At 43.0% G+C, this 21,209-nt stretch overlaps 1 protein-coding gene across 3 annotated transcripts in view; it reads left to right on the top strand.

Annotated features, from left to right (window-relative positions):
* LOC119017830 (multiple epidermal growth factor-like domains protein 11) overlaps positions 1-21,209 on the top strand; it is a 142,578-nt gene that overhangs the window by 45,478 nt on the left and 75,891 nt on the right. For all 3 annotated transcript variants that reach the window (XM_037094926.1, XM_037094924.1, XM_037094925.1), the window contains exon 9: positions 10,658-10,750. In XM_037094926.1, the coding sequence (XP_036950821.1) occupies positions 10,658-10,750 (93 nt within the window). The remainder of the gene's footprint in view (positions 1-10,657; positions 10,751-21,209) is intronic.

Genomic DNA, 21,209 nt, shown 5'->3' with positions numbered 1-21,209 from the left:
GCTTGGAGCTCTTTCTAGATTTCTGGGGGCCCTTTGCAAACTGGAGAAGCCCGTTTTTGGAAACTGTTTTGAGCAGCTATAGAGGCGCTTCCTTCTTGCCATAACTCCGTAAGTTATTCTACCTTATTGTCACATAAACAGGAAAATGGAAACAGCATTAACTTGAATGATGGAATAACTTTTTTCATGTTTTGAGATGCGATAAAAGTCACATTTGAAAAGTGATTTATATCAGATTTGCTGAGGTTACGGTGGATGGACGAGGGTGACAGATGAAGCAGGTCGTTGGGTGACGAGGTCACAGACGGCCACGCTGCTCGGGCTCAGCGGCTACAGAGGCGACACGAAAAGCATTCAGGATCCAAGAGAAGAAGGAAAAAAAGAGGACAGAGTTGGAAAGAGAATGAAAAAGGGGGACAACTGAGGGAGGATTTATCCCGACAAGAGAGAAAATGGCCTCAGGCACCGATGAAAAATAACAAAAGGTGAGAGACAGAGAACCTCAACAAAAGATGTGTTCAATTTAGGGTGCTCACCAAAAAATTCAGAGTCCAGAAGCGACGAGAGAGAACAGACACTACACCCCGCACACGATGAGGCTTATTTAAGATCTGCAGACAAACAGGAAATGAAAAACAGAGCTCACAAACAGACAGAGGAAAGCCCTCTAATCAAATTAGCAGCCCTGCCCCCTCCTTCATTCTCTGTCGAGAGGAGGGGCCCTTTCAATTAGCTCCGGCTGCGTGTGCCCCACAACAAAAGACCTGTCCGAGGCCGTTAACGTTAGCGGACCGGGCCGGCGTCTCCTCCTAGTTAACATTGAAGAATTAGCTTCCGGCAATCAAACTACTCAGCCAACGGGAGCGCAGACTGTGTGTGTGTGTGTGTGTTTGGAGGCAGCATCACACAATAGAGGCGAGGGGTATTTGTCTGGGTCCGCCGGGAGAATCTAATAAAGTTGTTTACAAGCAGATGTTGAATAAAGGCACACAATACGCTCCTCTTTACCCTCCCGCCCCTCCAGGCAGAACCATTCAGCTTCCCCTCTTCAATGAGAAAAAGCGAGGCTGCCCTATAGAATTTACCATCTAGGGTGGATAATTGATTTCTTTTGCTGGATCAAGGAAGGTATAGCAGCGCGAGATAAAGACCAGGCAGGGCGAAAATCTTCTCTTCTCTCCTCTCGCTGACATTGTTTCTTCTTCTGTAAGGATCAAACTTTCATCTGCAGATGGACAGAAAGGGTCGAAACTGTTACTGCATTACAAATAGAATATACAGTGTGTTCACTCCTGGTATCAACATGCATCTCAACATCAGATGACCATGATCGGATTTCACTCCGCTGCTCGATATGCGAGTACACTGCGACACACATACACAAGCAGAAGACATACAGAAGCAGAGAAATCAATGAGAAACCTTTGCCGAATTTACAAAAAGGCTGAAATGATTTACAATTTGTCAAAGTTGGTGTTTCACAACATTTGTAAAGTGTGTTTTAACTCAACAGCTTACAAAATTGAGTGGTTTTTCAAGGGAGTCTGGTGATTTTCTCCACAGACGACAAAGATGGAGCCCATATCGTTCACCGTTTACTGTGTTTGTAAAATGGGACATTTTTTGTGTCAATTAAATTGACCAGTTGAGCAGATTAATGAAATATTCTTCATTAACTTGGAAAAGAAATGTTAACTTCATCTGTTATTTATCCAGCAGATTAGACCTCGTGTGTTAGTGAAATAATATTCTGATTAAATGATTTACAGAATGTAAACACAAATCTCACCAGATCACTTTATTTAGCGTCCACCTGAACAGTTAGTTTGGAATCTCTAATCAGCTTAAATTCAGTCAGATTTATGAGATATTGTCCATGAATCCACAGCTGGTGAGTCTGAGCTGAGTAACTGTCACCGGTCCAGACCGGAGTTGGCCAACATTGCGTGATTTCACTTTAAATCCTGGAGGAATTCCAGTAAGAGATAAAGTTGGGTTCAAGTGTCTGTGAGGAAAAAAAAAAGTTTTAAAAGCTCTGTCGGCCATTTTGTGTTCACTTTGTTCACAGATCACACAAAGACCCACTTTCAATATCATCAATAATACTCTGTGTGTAAACCTAACGCCTGTGCAAACGACTCTGTTATCACCCTGAACTACTTTAATGTTCCAGACTGCGTTCAGCTGAACACGCCTCGTCTCACCCTCCACTGTGTGTCTGACCTGCTGGGAAGACCAGCACCAGAACCACCACCAAAACCAGCATAGACCAGCACCAAAACTAGCACCAGAACAGATTAGAAAGTAGCTAAATAGAAAACAGCACTTTGATCCAATTTATGGTGTTTCCCTCATAGATTTATAGAGAATAACCAGAGACCAGATGTAATACGGTGCCCATTCAAACCAATAAGAGCTGCACACTGATTATTAAAACACTTTTCTCTGCTTGAGGGACGTTTCACCGTGACGGCACGGCCACTGGTTGGCTGCTACACGAAACATGAAAGAGTCTCTGGAGCCAGTGTTTGCTTTGTTCACTCTGCTGTGGTGCAACATGGCTGTCTGTGGAGATAACATGTTCATTCCAAGGTGACAATTCTTTCAGTTTCTGGTGTTTCAAGATAGAAATCCTCCTAAGTCGTCTGACCTTTAATAGTGAAGAAAAAGTTTGAATCTGATAATTGAAACAAAATCAGCAGTTTTGTGGAGTTTCTCGCGTTACATTCTGATTTCTGAATGATTATTTCCATTATTTGATTGACAGAGAAGAACTGGTGATGTTATGTGTATGCTGCTCATATCTGAGCCGAGAGTGTAATAATCTTTTTTTATATATGTGAATAATTTATTCATATTTGGCTACGACCTGAATTTAAAGATACATTTTCTCGGTCACTTGTTAAAAATGATTTCATAAAATGAAAAAACTTTGTGAACATAATGTTCTGTCCAGAGAACAAGAGCAAAAAATATTCAAACTTCTTCCTCTGTTCAGAACACTTTTTCATTTTCTAGTCACCCCGTCGCCCCGGGATGTTCTGACCGGCCGGTCGGCAGATTTACGTGGGGATCAGACTCTGGAGAAAGATGTCAGGTGTGCACTTCCAGTCGGTCTCGGCGCTGCTCATTCTGCCGCCGCTCACACCTCCTCTGTCATTCATCCTGCAGCAGCCGATCGAGAGACTCAAGGGCACTGAAGACTGCTTCAGCATGCCGAGACAATAGCTGGAATTAGGTAGCGATTATTTAATTAGATATCTATTAATCTTTTTGTCCTCGTCGCTGATGTAATCCTCCTCGTAGCTGCTCCTGCTCCGATCTACAGGATGAAAGGATTTGGCGCCCGTTTAATGATTTATCAGCTCTCCTGCAGGATTACAGGAGCATGTGTCGGTGGCTCTCTTATTAAAATCTGGGCCTGTGTTTGCAAGATGATTTTCTCCCTCTCTCTCTCTCTCTCTACAACAATCAGTGCGTAAAACAAAGACGAGCTCTCAGCAAACTGCTAATCCTGTTAGCTTTGTACCTCATTATGAAGTTCAGGCCGTTTTGATTGCAGGAGTGACCCCCGTCCCTCCGCCTGTCCTCCACAGTGAAGGCTGTCACAACATCAGATTTACACTTCACGACGATCGCGGCTAAAATAATTCGCGTTAACGACATTACTGCGGTGTCGACCTGCGATGTGAGTGCGTCCCTCTCTTCTGTGCTCGTGGTTAGCTTTCTTGTCCCTTTTGTCTTTTGCTTTTTCAATTTGATGCTGGGAAGAAACCAGTTTGACGATGCAGGTTAGCATCAGTGCCGGTATATTCAGGACCAATTTAAGTTAGTGTCTGAAAGAGAAACCTGATAACATGTTGTACTGTTGTTGTGTCTTGTGGGCGACCGGCTGCTTTTACCTCAACAGGCCTTTGAAAATGATTTGAATCACTGTTTGGCAGAGTTGTTGACAACTCACTGAAATAGGCAGTGTGAGGGATTAAGAGGAGTAAGATTTGTGAAGCACAGCAGTAACCAGCATGTGAGACCCGACATTACTCTGATTTTTAAACTGGTGCACAAAGTCTAATCCAGAGACTTCACATTTAGTCACTGTGTTTGCTCCTCTGGTAGTCGAGTCGGGCAGTGAAGCAGATAATGGAAGCGAGACACGACAACAGGACAAGAAGAAGAAGTTTTAAAAATGTGTTTATATGAGATGGTGAGAAGTTTTAAACGTCTTTATGATGTTAAATCGTCAGATCACTGAGACAAACAGTTACTACAGAACAGCTGGGAGGAGACTGGATGGAGGTGAAGGAAAAGATCCACCAGAAAGCGATTTGACTCTGAGCTGCATCATGCTTATCCATCATGCTTCATCATCGACGTGAGTGAACGCAGCAGCAGTTGTGTTTTTACCAACCTCGTTTGTTGAAATGAGATTTCTGTAAGAGGGATCGTTCTTGTTGCAGCAGACAGTAGGAAGTCCCAATGTGCAGAGTGTAGATGTTAGAAAATGGTGACCAGTCTTCTTTTTTGTTTTACCTTTTCTATATTTGTACGCTGATCTGTTGTTAATGATGGAGCAGAATCGTAACGCTGTGTTTGATTTAGTCGCCTGTCGCTCTAACTTCCAGGAGAGACGGGAAAGAAGTCGACGAGCAGGACTAGTCGTAACGCAAATAACACTTTTAAACATTTTCTCGTCTGTGAACATTTCCACTGGAGTCATGTAGATGGATTTCCACTGAACTGAACAATGATGACAACATCTTCAAACTCTGTTTTTTGTTTGTATAGTTTTATTGAAAATCCCCCTGTGGTAGAAGTTACAATCTTGTATTGAATCTTGAATCTGACTGGGTAATTAAATCCCTCTGAGATTATATGAGATTATATGAGATCACATGAGTTGGAGACACTAACCGGCAGCCTGTTTTACATGAAGCTGTAGGGATTAAATTATTTGTAATACTGATCAGTGTTTTGTCTGATGCCATAGTATATTTTAATTGTTTTTCTGTCTTTATGAAAGCACAAACTTGTTCTGATCACACTACACCACCTTTGGTGAGCTGCAGCAGTCCCGCTCAGTCTGTTGTGTTACTGAGGAAATGTAAAGCTCTCAGTATTACAGGCCGACACTCTCCTCCACCAGTATAAATCTTTACTCAGTGTGCCGTGCCAAGAACATGTGGCCGCGAGGATTCCTGTCCTAATGCACAAAAAAAGCTGTAAAATGTTAACACGCTGCCACTATAAATTTAGAGAGGACGACCCCTCCGTGGCTGAAGAGCCATAAAATCGAGCCGTACCGCGGCCGGTCTAACTCCTGTTTCCACCGGACCCACTCTCCTTCCTGCTCGCACACTTCCTGCAACTTTCAAAACTCAGCATTTCACTTTTTGTGCTGATTTTAAATGAAACCCCATCGCCTTAAAACACACCTAGATTGTGCGTGTGATGCAGGATTAGTTGGGTGTGTATAAGCTTGTGTACGAGGGTGGATGGTGGAGTTCATTTGTTCTTGTGCACGTCTCTGGAAAACGGCAGCGGCGTCTCTGTGATGGAGGAGCTGAAGTCTCCGAGCTGTCAGCCGTCTTCTCCCGGCACAATGCCTACCTGATGTATGATGCAGTATTTATACTGCGATACTCAAGTGATCCAAACAGAATGAGTTGGAGGGGATGTTACAAAGAGTTCAGCCTTCACTTTGAACAAATGACACACAATAAAGCTGTTTTTACTTTTATTTTTGTTTATACATGAAGGGAGACATGTTGTGCTCATTTTCAGGTTCATAACTTTATTTTGTGTTACTGCTAGAACAGGCGTACATGCTGAAAACATATCTGTGTTCTCATACAGTCCAGTGCTGCAGCTCTGTATCCTCCCTCTGTCTGAAACGCTCCCGTCTCTTTAAGGCCCCTCCTCCTGAACACAAACGCTCCTCTGATTGGTCAGCTCACGCAGGCCTGAGCCGACACCAGAGCAGCCGCACTAAATCAATTCTTACGTGCCAAACTTAGCCGCGGGGCAAAAATCATGCACATGTGACATTGTTACGTAGTGTGATGTCACCAAGTCACAGAATTAAAGGCGGGACGACTGGCGAGGCGTTCAGGAGCAATGCTTTCTGTGGGAGAGTGGAGCTTATTTTAACTTTTACACTCACGAGTATGGATTTAACGCACTGAAGGAAAGAACACACATGAAAACATCCAGTCATGTCTCCTCCCTGCATGCTGATGGGAAGTCAGGTGAAGTTTTAGTCCACACAGCATCTCTGCAGGGACTTAAATCAGAAAAATATTTACAGTGTGTGGAGACGGTTGAGCTTATGCACCCACTTTAGATGATTTGCGTGCTAACTCTTTAAGCTTTGTGGCTACAATGAAGTTTATGGCTTTTAAAGGGGTTTAATTTACATCTTTTCAAATCATTTTGGGATCTCAGGGTTTGAATTACACCAAACGAGCCGCGTGGAGCTGAACTGTCCCGTCTTCTTTAGGTTGTTTTTCACATTTTAACTTTTCCTTAACTGTGGTGAAAACACAACAGCTGTACTGACACATTAAAAGTGTAACAGGAACATTGTATATGTCAAGGAAGATGCCCAACAAGGTGCACATTAGCAGGAATTAATGGGAGACATTAAATAAATTTTTGATTACGGACACCTCGCAGGGCATTATTCCCTCTTATATCACGTTCACCTGCCAGAGGAAAAAACAATAACTATTACAAATAACATTAACATAAATTTTGATCTGTTTTGTGATCAAAATATATAAAACAGTAACTTGTTTCCCCGGCAACACCTGAGAGTTTGACTTACAGCGTGTAATGGAAACACTGTTCACCACGTCAGTAAACAGGACGGATCGTAGACGGCTGTTAGCCTGATAGCTAACGTTATGCTAGCAAGATTCTGGAGAGATGTATGTAAATTAAACGTTAGAGATTATAGGAGAGATTGAACGAAGGCAGAGCCTCCAACACAAGATGAATGGCTGAAAATTGTGAAAGACAAATATGACACAGAAGACAGAAGTCACAGAGAGCTGAAGAGGAGCGAAGTCGAGAGAAATGGACGATGTTTTCACGTCAGCGGCCGAACAACTGAACGTGGCACGAGAACAAACAGGTGTCAAGACAGTTGAGTGACCCGGATCTGTTCATGTCGCTTGTCTTTCTTCTAGAAGTATGAAAAACCTGACAGACAGATGCAGTATATTACATTATACAGTATAAAAGTGCCGAGCGTGAGGCGGCGTCTCGGAAGAAAGGCTCAAACTTCATGATGCAACGACATCATCAGTTGAAGTGAACGAGTCAAAGTTTATATTATTAAAATACATTCTGATGTTTCGCTGGGTTTAAAGTTTGAACGTCTTTCTCTTTGAAGTCAGCAGGAGTGACGTTTACAGATTCACTTTAAGGTCTTAATTGTGATATCGAGGTGTGTGTGTGTGTGTGTGTGTGTGTGTGTGTGTGTGTCATTAGTCTTTTCTCTGTATTTGTTGCTCAGTCTGTCTTTGTTTTTGTCTCTCTCTGCTTCCTCCGGTCTTCATTTAATTTTATCCTCTTTATTTTTCCTCTCTGTCTCTTTACTTTGCCTCCTCTTCCTCCTCTTCCTCCTCTTCCTCGCAGCAGCCACCTTCTGGCCTCTGAGCTAATCGCTGAACAAGATAATGACACGGCAGCGGTGGGAAAGCGCTGCATCGTTTATTACGCCGTGATAGAGTCGTTTGTTAGGAGCCTTCAGATACTGCGTGACAGCTCTCAACTGTAAGGTCGTGTCATGATGAAATATTACACCAGTTGGAGAAGCTGAAGGTGAAAATGAGGATGTCACTGCTGCTTTTATCTGTTCGCTGTACGAGGTAGATAAAGTGCCTCACACGCTATCAGCAGACGGGCGCGTAGCATCGCACCATATGTGAGTTCGGTTGATTTCTTTTAAGGTCGGTGAAATCATAAATATTAGCAGACGCTCACAATTTGTTCTGGAATGTTAATCTTTAATCTTTGAAAAAAAAAAAACACACAAACAAACTGTGACACAGTGCAGCCGTTACACAACGACTCTGAAGGTGGAAATGACAAATGGGCGCTCCAATGACTCCATTATTTGCGTGTTTTGTTTTTTTTTGTAAATCTGTCATCTTAAAAACTTAATGTACTGCATCAGAATAATTTCTGCCAAATATAGCAGAATGTAAAGCAACAACCAGATCTCCAGAGTAAATGTTAGCTAAGTATTTTTCTCTCTCGTCACCATGTTGTGCTCCTGCTCTGCTGAGGTTTAGACAAGAAAAACACCTTTTTGTTTCAGGTTTAGGAGAACATCATGTTTGGCTAAAAATACCTGATTTAATCAGCACAATTACAGATTGAGATGGTCAGACTTCCTGTGAACAGATCTTGTGAAAAAAGCACGTAGTTTTGTCATCGTGAAATATCAGCAAAGGCTTCCAGGTGTCTTTGAAAATATCCAGCGGTGTGAATCAAACCCCACCAGCGTCCCCTCCGCCTGCTGACATGGAAGCTGGCTGATAATCAAATGCAGAAGCATCCGTAGTTTCAGCTGGGAGATGAACAGCGTGCAGGTAACAGCTTCATGTTCCACAAGCTCTCTCAGCTTTTAAGTTTAATAAGTAAACACAATAAACTCATGAAATATCCTATTTTCTTTACTAAACAGAAAAATACCACCGCACACTGTCTGAACTCAAACTTCTTTCTCTGACTGAACTCGGAGGAGCTTAATCGCCTCGTTAACTCAACATGAAACTTGCTTCATTCAAACTGGACCTGATCTAGATCAAAGCCACCAGAACAGTGCTGGTTTGTCTCCACAGTCTCCTCTGGTTCGGTCCAAATAAATCCTCAGTTCACAGAATAACGTGAAGATATTCTGTCTCTTCACGCTGATGATGTCCGATTCTCTCTCTCTGTCTTCTCGTCCCCGGAGTCACAGTCCTGGTCACAGCTGCTGTGAATCACCTCTGTTCTGACCTCTGTCGCTCTCTGAGGTTGTGTTCAGTCCCAGTCGGGGAGTATAGTTCAGTTCTGGTGTTCAGGATGCTTTTTGGCCCAGAGTACTGTTCTTTGCAGTCCACTTAGTGCTCTGATAAGCTCTATCGATAAACTGTGTGGACCTGGGGCCAAATCTGGGGCAAAGAGTCAAGTGAAGACCTTAGTTCACCACTCGCTGCCCCTCATCAGGCGTACAACGAGCTCACACTTATAAATGAAGACGAGTCAAATCAATCCAACTCAATATCTTCTGCTACCTTTAACATGAAACCATGCAGGTGAAGAGGACAGAAATAAGCTTGTGTGAACCAAACTGAACCAACTACAGTTCAGCAGATCCTAAACAGCATATAGGGCCGGCTGTTGCTCAGGGGTTGAGCCAGCGTCTTGTAATCTGAAAGGTCACTGGTTCGATTCCCCTGGACTGCATGTCGAAGTCTCCTTGGGTAAGATACTGAACCCAAAACCTGGTGTGCTGGTCGGCACATTGCATGGCAGGTGTATGAAATACTGTAAGTCGCTTTGGACAAAAGCATCTGATAAATGTCCTAAATGTAAACGTGTGCATACAAAATACACAGTCACACACACACTGAGTTTAAATTTAACATATGTATCACTTTTCCAAACACTGAAAGACGCCAGCAAACCAAAAACACATGACAGGACGTCTCAGAAGAGGGAGTTAAAAGTTGTATGCTGAGCTGAAGAGGTGTGATTGAGGGATTTCTTGAATGCAGTCAAAGAATCTTTTTAAAAAGTCCTCAATCATTCCTGCTCCGTGTTAAACGATAACACTTATTTCGACCTAATGTCGGACATTAAAATCAGTCGTATTCCAGAAGACGGTTTCATGGTGAGTGTGTAAACATGGTTTTTTGTGTCTGAGATGTTGAGACTCCAAACGTTACGCCTCGTCTCTGCCCTCGGGTTAAACCTGAGGCGCACTTCAGCTCAAAGAAGTCAGGAGGAGCTGATTTTTAGCTTCCAGCAGTTTAAACTTCACTTCTTCTTCTCTTGAATACAAAGTGATGTGCAACTGTATGAAGTTTTTCAGACTTTCTATTGAACTTAACATAAAATAATTAGACAATCTCATTAAGAGATGCTGCGTTTGTCTATTCAAGAGTGAGGCTGTTTTGTTTCTGTTGGCTGCTTCCCCAAAAAACTTCATGTTGACTGTCTCACAAAAACTAAAAATCCATAAAATTGTTAATTTCTTCCACATCGTTTCTGGGCGATTAAAGTCAGATTTTGTAACTTGAATATAATGAGGATTGAAACATTGAATTAAACCACAGGAGCGCGCAGCATCACTTGTTTAAAGACAGTAGAATATGTGAATAATGTGACTTTTGTTGTTCGAGGTTTCACAGTTGGAGAAAAGAAAGTTCCAGTTGCTACAGTTGCTTTTTTTTTTCTTTTTCATGTGTTTTTTTGATAAAGTTTGTTTGAATAACACTTGGACTGATTGTTGCTGTGAATAAAGACGAACACATCCTGATTTGTTGCTGATCACCATCTATAAACAATTTTTTTCTTGATTCAGACACTGTTACTGTAAAGAGAGTGTTAATTTAAGGAGACAGTGTGATATATTTAAAGATGGCGTCCTCTTCTTCCTCCTCAGCGTTGTGTACTGAAGAGTGTGCCCACGGACGGTGCGTCTCTCCTGATACCTGCCAGTGTGAGCCGGGCTGGGGAGGACTGGACTGCTCCAGCGGTGAGTCCACGTTAAAGTCATCACTGTAAAGCTCGTTTTAATGTAAACGGATCAGTAAAGAGCTGAGGTTTGACTTTTTTCCTCCATCGTTTCATCACGTCAGAAAAATCTGGTGTGCACTCCAAATACCTTTTTACAATGAATATTTAAGTGGACCGAAGCTAAACTGACTTCTGAATGACGCGTGCCTTCAAATTTTAAAGCTTTTTAGTTTAATTTTTAAAGTTTCTAAAGAATGAAAAAGGAAATAGGTCACCGTGCAAAACGCGACTGTGCTCCATTAGCCTGTGACTGTACGATACGTTCAGACTGCTGCACGTCAGTTCAGCTGCAGTGTCTTCATGCTCCTCCTCCAGGTTTATACGGTGAAGCACAGCAGATCATTAATGCACAGACTACAACATGACATCATCTTTTAGTTTTTTAAAATCAGTGATGGAATCTGTACCAATATATATATCGATATGAGTATCTGAGAGTTAAAAACTAGTGTCAGTTAATTTTTTTCCAACAAACATTAAATATCTGCAAATAAAGCAGTTAAAGATGTCATATTGTGCTAATATTCAGGTTCATACTTTTATTTCAGGGTCCTAGTAGAATAAGTTTACATACTTGAATATTCAAAAAACACATTATTTTTCTCATATGGTTCATCGCTGCAGCTTCACTTCTCACACTGTGTCTCGAACACAGTTTTAGCTACAGAGTGAGACATCTCTCCCCTGTGTACAATCTTTGATGAGTGGTGCAGAGTGGCGGGTCATGCCAAGAAAGGTAGTGTGATCTAAAATAACACAGCTACAGCAGTAGCAGCTGTAAGTCTGCTGACAAACTGGAATGTATATATCTTCATATTCAACATATATGGACCTTTTATTTCAGTGCTTTCGTGGAATAATTCATATATGCCACATTTAAAGATATAATACAATACATGTAAATACAATATGGAAACTATACAACCAACAACAAACATCTAACCGGTCCTAAAGTGCACAAAAGAGACCAGCTCCGCTGATTCTGCTCCTTTCTGTTAATTTGAAAAGTAGAAGCCAGTTTATTTATTATTAAGGACCAGATAGTGTTCGGACCTCATGCAGTGAAATCTTGACCTATAGATGAAGAGACTCTGTGATGTTTGTAAAGTAGCTCAAACATCTTCTGTGCTGACTTTTCTTGTCACTCGCTGATCAGCATGTCTGTGATGAACTTAGATTGATGTCTCGGATATCTCCACGTCTGTTTTGTTTTACACTGACAAGGTTTTAAGTTTCAAATGTCAAATGTGAGTTGGACGAGTCAGTTCCACTCGGCCTCTCTGGCTCAGATCGGTTTGTTGGTGGAAACCTTTTTGTTCAGCGTGTTGTGTTCAGTGTTGTCTCATTTGGACCTGCAGCCTCAGTTAGTCAGAGGCAACTTGCACACAGAGGGTTGTCTGGGTTCACATGCTGTAATAATCACACTTGATGTGCACAAACCACACCTGCAGCAACATTTAACTGAGGGTGACGGAGGCGCAGCATAACGATCAGATGGTGGCATTTCAGAGAGACACCAAATCATCTGACGTTAACCTTCTGTGGTCATAAAGAAAAGAGCACATTTTCCACAGTAGAGGTCAAACTGAAAGTTAATTACAGGATAATAACAGAAATATTAAATTAGCAATTATGACATCACAAAATGCTGCGCTGCTCGTTCACATACACTGAACAAAAAATATAAACGCAACACTTTTGTTTTTGCTCCCGTTTTTCATGAGCTGAACTCAAAAATCTAAAACATTTTCTGTATGAACTAAAGAACCATTTCTCTCAAATATTGTTCACAAATCTGTCCTAAATCTGTGTTAGTGAGCACTTCTCCTTTGCCGAGATAATCCATCCCACCTCACAGGTGTGGCATATGAAGATGCTGATTAGACAGTATGATTATTGCACAGGTGTGTCTCAGAGAATGTGGAATGTTGGTCCACTTCTCTTCAATGGCTGTGTGAAGTTGCTGGATATTGGCAGGAACTGGAACATGCTGTCGTATACGTATCGTGTACGTGTCGTATCCAGAGCATCCCAGACATGCTCAGTGGGTGCATTATCATGCTGCAACATGAGGTGATGATTGTGGATGAACGGCACAACTGTGAACCTCAGGATCTCGTCACGGTATCTCTGAGCATTCAAAATGCCGTCAATAAAATGCACCTGTGTTCATTGTCCATAACATACGCCTGACCACACCATAACCCTCACCGCCACCATGGATCCACATCACTGACATCAGCCCACACGACGCCTCACACGCTGTCTGCCATCTGCCCTGAACAGTGAAAACCAGGATTCATCCGTGAAGAGAACACCTCTCCAACGTGCCAGACGCCGTCGAATGTGAATATTTGCCTGCTCAAGTCAGATCGTTGCAGCAGCTGGTCTCAGACGATCTTGGAGGGGAACATGCTGGATGTGGAGGTCCTGAGCCGGTGTGGTTCCACGTAGTCTGCGGTTGTGAGGCCGGTTGGATGTACTGCCACATCGTCTGAAATGCCTTTGGAGGCGGCTGATGGTAGAGAAATGATGGCAGTGTGGCGTTGTGCTGTGTGATAAAACATTTCAGTGGCCTTTTATTGTGGCCAGTCTGAGGCACATCTGTGCAATAATCTTACCGTCTAATCAGCATCTTGATATGCCACACCTGTGAGGTGGGATGGATTATCTCTGCAAAGGAGAAGTTGCTCACTAACAGATCTAGACAGATTTGTGAACAATATTTGAGAGAAATGGTTTGTTTGTGTATAAAGAGAATGTTTTAGATCTTTGAGTTCAGCTCATGAAAAACGGGAGTGAAAACAAAAGTGTTGCGTTTATATTTTTGTTCAGTATAGTTCAGCTCAGTCTCTCCTCTGGATGAGCGGCTGGATCTCTGTTTGGCTGAAAGTTTGTTGGCTGTGTCGCAGTTAGAGCGGTGCTACAGTCCGATTTCCCAGCTGGCTGCTATGAAAATATTTTTTATTATCAGAGAAACATTTTTTATGTTGGTGCTGCTGTACTGAGCTGTGAGCTGTGATAGAATAAAACTTATTCTGCTGTGGAAACGACACTGCCTGCTTCTTTCCCAGCTGTAGATCTGCACGATGTTTTGTTGCTTCCTCTTTCACCAACAACGTTTTCAGTCTTGTTTGAAAGAAAAAATCTGCACATGGAAGAAGTTATCGTTTGTAATAGATGTAAACCGCTGTGAAAGGTTTTTTTTTTTTTTTTTTTAACCCAAACCTCACCTAACTGTAACAAAACAGTGACAGATAACTCTCGGCACAAAGGGTGTGGGCCCCTGGACGTGTTGGCCTTAAAGTGAGGTGTTGTCAGGTGAACTGAGGGCGGATTGTTACCTTGAGGCAGCACTCGGATACTAAGATGAACCTACACAGGCGGGTTCACAACTTGTGTACACAATGTGCATTGAAAGCTGTGAATCAGGTTTAACTTTTAGCTTCTGAAATAACATTTTCAGACAGGATTCGTCAGGACGGCTGCTTCACACAAACTATTTCACCGTGTGACTCTGGACTCTTTAACCTTTCGATGTGCAGACGAACACAAAACCATTGAAGTTTATAAGCTGTGAATGTGGAGATAGACATATCGTTTCTGCTGCCTGAGGATCAACACAGGTGACGTCTTTAATACTTTCCTCATTAAAGACGTATTTTCTCTACTACAGTCACCAGCTGAGGACCAGAGTCACTGTTTGATACCAACGCTTCAGGTCTTTGTGCGCCTGGCTCTTAAAGGGAGATTACACGAGATTAGTTTCATATATGTTCCGCCCCAAGACACACCCAGTATTAATTCATAGTTTAACTCCAACCCCTTTCTGCCTCACACCTCACTCTCCTCATCCGACGTTCAGCCAGCAAAATGGACTTGGACACGCCCCAAACGTCTTCAGACCGAGCGCCATAGATTGTTTAAATAGGGCCCAGATGACGTTCTGGGAAAAACGCCAACAGGGCGATATCAGATGGACCAGACTTTTCGAATGAGCTGAAGCTGTTGAGAGGTTTTACTGGAGGATCAGTAGAAGAGCTGTTACGTTTAGCCTTCGAAGCCCGATGACAAAACATAAAGTGTCTCTGAATCTGACAGGAATAAAAAGTTCTGCAGCAGAGCGGATGAGATTCTGTGTGAGGGAGAATTTCAGTACATGACAGAGAGATAATCTTTGTGTGTCACGGTCACTGATCAGCAACTCTGTCAACGGGAAAAATGTTCTGATTACACCTTTAAACTGGATATGAAGCTATTGCATCTCAATATGAATCTCATTTCCACTGTTTTGATCCGCTCGGCTCTTCAAACTCTCATCCCGGCCTCACCGGTGCTGAGGGAGTCCACTTCAGTGTGTGTGTGTGTGTGTGTGTGTGTGTGTGTGTGCGGTCGGGGGGATTTAAGGGGGTATTGACACTGAGCGGGTCCCTCAGCCCCTTTAGTCCCACTTTGTTATTGGTGTGCTCCAGCCTCCCCTTTGTTTACCTGTTTTTATTGCTGCCCAGGTGCTGAGGGACCGAGGCCGGGTGAAGACAGGGGTTAGGTAAATCTCCCACCACTTAGGCTAACGGGAAGAGGAGGATGGAGTCTGTCGATCAACTCAATCTCTCACGTCAGCTTCGCTCTGGAAGTTTGGCTCGCTCGAACTTCCTCTCTTCGGTCTGCTGCAGTTTTCTGTCGTCGTTCTCGCTTCCATCTGTTTGGTTTTTTTTTAGAGATGAAGCCGATCTCCTCATGCATCCGCCTCACACCTCGCCAGGTGAAACTGACGACTGGGAAATAGATTAAAAAACCTCTGTTAGCCAGGAGCCCGTGTGCGATTACAACGTCGCCGCGTGCCTCCTCACATCCCGACAACAGAATCTGTCATTTGCTCATTACCTGTGGAAGAATGGAATTGGCTATAAAGATGCAGCGCAGTGAGACTGAATCTCTCCTGTGGGGATATCGAGCTTCTTCCTACAAACACTGAGCGTTATTTCATGCACGCTCTCACCTGATTGGTCAGAGGAGATGCATCTTCTGGTCAGTAACAGATTTCAAGGTTTTATTTTTTTATTGTGTGGATTTTCTAATACGCTCCGTCTCAGGATGAGAGCAGTGGTCTTCAGGAGGGTTCGCAAAGACACTCGCTCACAGCGTTGAATGAATTTTCAGAGGAAGAACAGGCGCATTGCTGGATCCTGATTGGTGGACCGCACCAGATGATCCAATTCTGAAGAGTTGGGTCGAGACTCTTTGAGCTGCAGTGTGTAATGAGTTTGTTTGTTCTTCTCAGAGGGAAGATAAAATAAAAAAGATCCAGCTTCCTTATCCATGAGCTTCAAATCAAATAATTTCAATTTATATACTCCAAAAATCACAATCGCCACAATCACCTCAGCGTGCTGCAGTCGGTACAGTGAAGGACATCCTCCATCCTTAGACCCTTGATTTGAGTGAGGAAACACTTATAAATGACCTCTGGTGTGCAACGCAGCCTAACGGCCTGCTGAGAGCTTTTCCAAGCTGTACGGGGTGTTTTATTTTGAAAATCCGTTGAATGGTGTATATGGCTCTTGTGTCTGACTCCATCTGCTCTGTGCAGCGTATCGTCCGCTCTACCTGCCCCTCCAGTGTCAGGTGAAAGGCCCTGCAGTCAAATTAGCAAAAATATCTCATATGCAACGTCCAGTTAGACCTTCAAAATAAAGTGTGCTGACAAACAGTCGTGACGTATTTGGACTGTGATTAACGTTGTCAAACAGTTGTAGTTTGGTTAGTTCATTATTATTCATTATACTACTATTTATACTACTACTATTTACTTCTATTATTTCACTCAGGACGTTGAGAGATTTTCCAGGAACATAACAAATAAAACATTATGAAACAACTTACACGCCCTGCCTGTTTTTCTGTCACTGTGCTGAACCGTATGATTTCTGTGGAGGCTTTACTGGCAGGTGTTTCTGTCGTTTTGTCCACAACACTAACATCAGCGAGGGCGGAGCGATGAGATCTGAGAGGCTGAAGTGAAACAGTCGAGCTTTGGGCTCTAAAACCGAAACAGTGAGTTAGAAAGCGCTGAGGAAGCTGTCGAGCCGCGTGCTGATCCTCCGTGAGTTCCTCACTGCGACCACCTGCCTGAGACGTCTGTGTGGTAACAGAATGCACGAGAGGATAATCGAGCCAGAAATCGTGTTTCCTGCACAATCTTCTTAGTTAAAACATTTAGGAACATGTAAATGTGATTTCCAGAGAACAGACGTCCAGGTAACGAACCGCTGAATCCATTTTTACATGATTACAGTGTGTGGGCGTCTTTCCTTTTGTTGGAGCTGTAGAACATGAGCTCTCACTCAAACCTGAGAGGGTCTCTTTGAATGAGGACACTGAGGAGGAGGAGAAGGCCACAGGAGTGTCCTCTGTGTTGTCTTCTGCTGTGGCTAACCAGATTAGCTGGTGAAGCGGCGAGAGAGCCTCAGCCGCTTCCCTCTGCTAACTTTGTTGCTCTGCCAGGAAACATATGAAGAGCGAGGCGAGGATGAGACGGAGAGGAGACGTAGGAAGAGGCTGCAAAAGTAGGAGGCAAGAAGGAAAGAAGTGGTGGATAAGTAGAAATTTTGATGGCAGTTATCACCTAAAGATGGTGATTATGATGAGAGAGATTATCAGGAGGGAGGAGATGAAGAAGGGACGATGCAAAGAAGCAGTTTGAGATGGTAAAGATTCATTATGTAGGAGCTGCGACACCGGCAATTCATGAAGTGACTCATTTTGATTAACTGATTATTTGTGCAGCCTTCAAAGTTGTGTTAGTTTTATTTATATTTGAATCATCACATTCCAACAACTAAATATAATACGATATTACAAGTTGTTGTTCATGTGCACACAGCAGCAACAAAGAGAGAAAATCAGAAACTCTCTGCAGATACGAGACACTAACACGCCTTTTCTCCACATTCCAGCCTCCCTCTCTGTCTGTTTACGGCTTCTTACGGCTTTTACGTCTTTGTCTCGTCTCGCTGCGTCTGATTGGTCCACATCATTCTGCTGATGTTGGGAAATAACAAGAATCCAGAATTTACCTCAGATGCATCAAACTGGCTGTTTTTGTGAGAAAGTTCAGATGTTTGTGTTCAGATTTAGAGAGCGAATGTCACAGAGATACACATGTAAAGTACAGAAACATGGAACATGTACTGTAATGACAGTATGTGATATGATAATCTGATGTTCGAGTGGATAATTAAAGTGTCATAGCGTCGCACCAGAGTAATTTAGTCTCATTTGTTCATTGACATTATTGGTGCAGAATCCTTTCAAAGAGTCGTGTGGAGACGTCTGCAGCGTTAAACTGCACCGCTGGTTTCATCTATGGAAGCCAAGAATAGACAAAAATCAGTTCTTTGGATGCCATCATGTTGAGATCATAAGTTAATTATTGCCTCATCAGAAAACCGAAGATGATTTATCAAGAAGGAACGACTTCATGAAATCCACGCTGCTCTGTGTGCGAGTTTAAAAGCAAAACATTTAAACTTTTCGTGAACTTTTGATGTTTGTTGAAAGAATGTTTTCCTAACTAATGAGAGCGAAAACCCCGTATGCTACCTTGAGATTATAACAATTAGTGATGCTGGACTCTAAGTCTCTCTGCAGATATGAAAAGTAGTTGTTTTGACGATGTAACTGACCTGAGAGCAGCAGTCAGACTCCACTTTGCAGCCGTGTGTGAAGCTTCCTGCCCGTGTTTGATTCTGTAACAATGGATCACGACGGGAGTCTCAGCTCAAACATTTGATTTCAGGCGTAATCTCCCTTTATACGACTACATCTCTTGTCCAGAAGCTGTCCATATGAAGCAGCAGCTGTCAGTTCATCACAGACTCATGAAAGACGCTGACAGCAGCACAGATATGTGGATGTAGACGCTCATAAACTGGGAGCAGGTATTTTTGATCTGAAGAGTTTTTGTCAGACTCAGATCGAAGCCTCTTCGACCTCTGCAGACAGCTGAACCTGCGACTCTCTGTCCTCTCTGTTGTGGCCTGATTGAGGTGACAGTGTAATCACAGCTGACCGCAGGAGATGAGCGTTGAGCACAAGGGCTTATGGGTAGCTGACCTCCCTGCTCCCTGTCCACCGAGGCCGCGAGGAGTCAGAGCCGCTCTACAGTGATGTTTCTTTGCAGACCACCGCTCTCAATCTTCCGTCCGCGTTTCCACTCGGCCATAAGTGATGAATCCTGCACAGCTCTCCATTTGTTTCCATGGAAACAGACGAAGCCCCGGCACATTATTACATTAACGAGGCTTTTACTGATGGGCTACTGCGCTGCCAAAGAAGACTTTTGTTGTTTGTGTCTCCTGTAATGGACGAACTTTGATAGTCAGACACAGAAAAAACTTTTTCATAATGAGTATGTAAAGACAGATGTGGCGTCTTCTGCTCCCAGCTGCAGTTAGCAGTTTGCAGCAGTGTTAATTTTGGCAGCTACTTTGGATTTGTTTACAGAAGTGCTCATTAGTTTTAGTCACATTTAACTTCCTTTTATCCCCTCCTGGTTTTATTAGAAGAAAACTCAAAATGCTGTAATCCAGTTATAGTTGACAAAAGTCAGTTTAGTCAGAATGTTTTCTCTGATAAGCTTCTGTAACATCAAATCATTCAAATCACACTAGTGCTGAAACAGTTAGTTAATTTACATGCCTGCTGTATCTGTCGTTAGAGCAGGGAGATCACACATAACTAGAACAGCACTCAGTAGAGCGCATACCTCCGCCAAGGCCCATCAGTGTCTTTTGTCCTCACTGATGATACCAGATATCCTCCGTTCCAAACGTAACATCCTCAGAATAAATGCTAGAAACAAAATTTGACTGGATATTAATTGCGATGCCATGTTCGTAGCATCTTCTGGCAAAGACGAATGAAAACAGATCGAGCATGATATTAAGTTTCTTGTCCAGATACATAAATAAAATAAACTCTCAGGCTACAAATGTTCCAGTAGCAACACGTGATGCTTGTTTCTGAATATTCATCAGGACAGTCAACGAAAAAGCAAAATATTAGTCTGACAAAAGTGTTTACTTGTTCTTAAAGTTAATTCTGTAACCACTGTGACATGTAAGCAAATGTTAACACCTTCCCCAGTGGCGGCCAAGTGGCTGCTTTTTGGTTGGGCGTGAACATTGCAGCAGGTTGAATTTGTCTTCAAAATAAGAGCTTTACATTGCACCCCAGTGTAGTTTAGAGGGTTCTTAGCGGGGGGCTTTTAATTTGAAAGTAGCGACAGTTAGCAGCTTGATGCTACAACAACAAGCAGACAGTGAAGACAGCTACAGAGACCGAGGAGACGCTGCAGCTCCTGGATCTCAGCAGCTGTCCAGTTGTTCATCTTGACGTCTGTGGATGAAGTGATGGACTGACTGCTGTGATCAGCTGTTTCCTGGTTTTAGAACTCCCCGACACATCGACGGCTCAGATTTACATATCATGGGGGTGGTAAAAAGCGTACCCTCCGAGGCAGCAACCCAAACAGACCCCCAGTATACGGCGTTCTGTCTAAATCTGCGGACCTAGCTGCAAACAGGACGGCCACACTGGCGGCTTGCTGCCCAGTATAAAAACAACTTCTGTTAATTCACATTTCCCTGCAGTTTATTCGTATTTGATACGTATTGATGAAAAGACATCAAATCATCCTGTCAATTTTTGACTGATTGCTGCATTATATTCTCAATCATGTGTTCAGTAGTGACAGACTTGTAGAGTTGCGTACTTTCAAGGCTCTACAACTGGATTTACATGAGCAAGTATGCAGTGTATATATGCTTAGTTAACATGAGGACTTAAAGTTAACTCATGGTGACATTAATAGCTCAGGTTGGACTTCTGCTGTCTCCTCAGGTCGTCTCTCCGTCTCACTTTGTGTTTTCTGTCAGACAGACTAAATGTAACTCTTAACTCTCGTCATATTTTCTATAATAAAAGATTTTTTTCTAGTTTGTCGTCGTCTCATCATAGTCATGGAGAAAAAGCCTGTTGACGTTCTTCCTCCGTGTTTTCATTAACAAAATTAACACATCATGTTTGAAAATAGCAAAACTGGAACATGTTAAAGTTGGTGGAGTGTTTTACTGAGCGAGCGCCTCATTTTCTGTGTTTTACTCCCTCGCTGTCTTGTTTTTATATTTAGCTTCCTATAAATATGATAATGTGTCAGGGTTGAGCTGGTCTGGTGAAGACTGCTGCGATGACACTGTGGCTGTCACCGGGCCGGCGTGGGCGCTCGCTCATGTGCACAGACACGCCATTCATCAGAGCTGGACTCATGCAACACACATGAACACACACACACAACACTCAGGAGTCGCCTACGGTGATGTATTTGCCTCTTTCTGTCGCCGCAAGTCGAGCCAAGT

Source organism: Acanthopagrus latus, chromosome 4 (genome assembly GCF_904848185.1).
Source record: "Acanthopagrus latus isolate v.2019 chromosome 4, fAcaLat1.1, whole genome shotgun sequence".
Classification (NCBI taxonomy): Eukaryota; Metazoa; Chordata; class Actinopteri; order Spariformes; family Sparidae; genus Acanthopagrus; species Acanthopagrus latus.
This window is presented reverse-complemented; position numbering and strand designations above follow the sequence as displayed.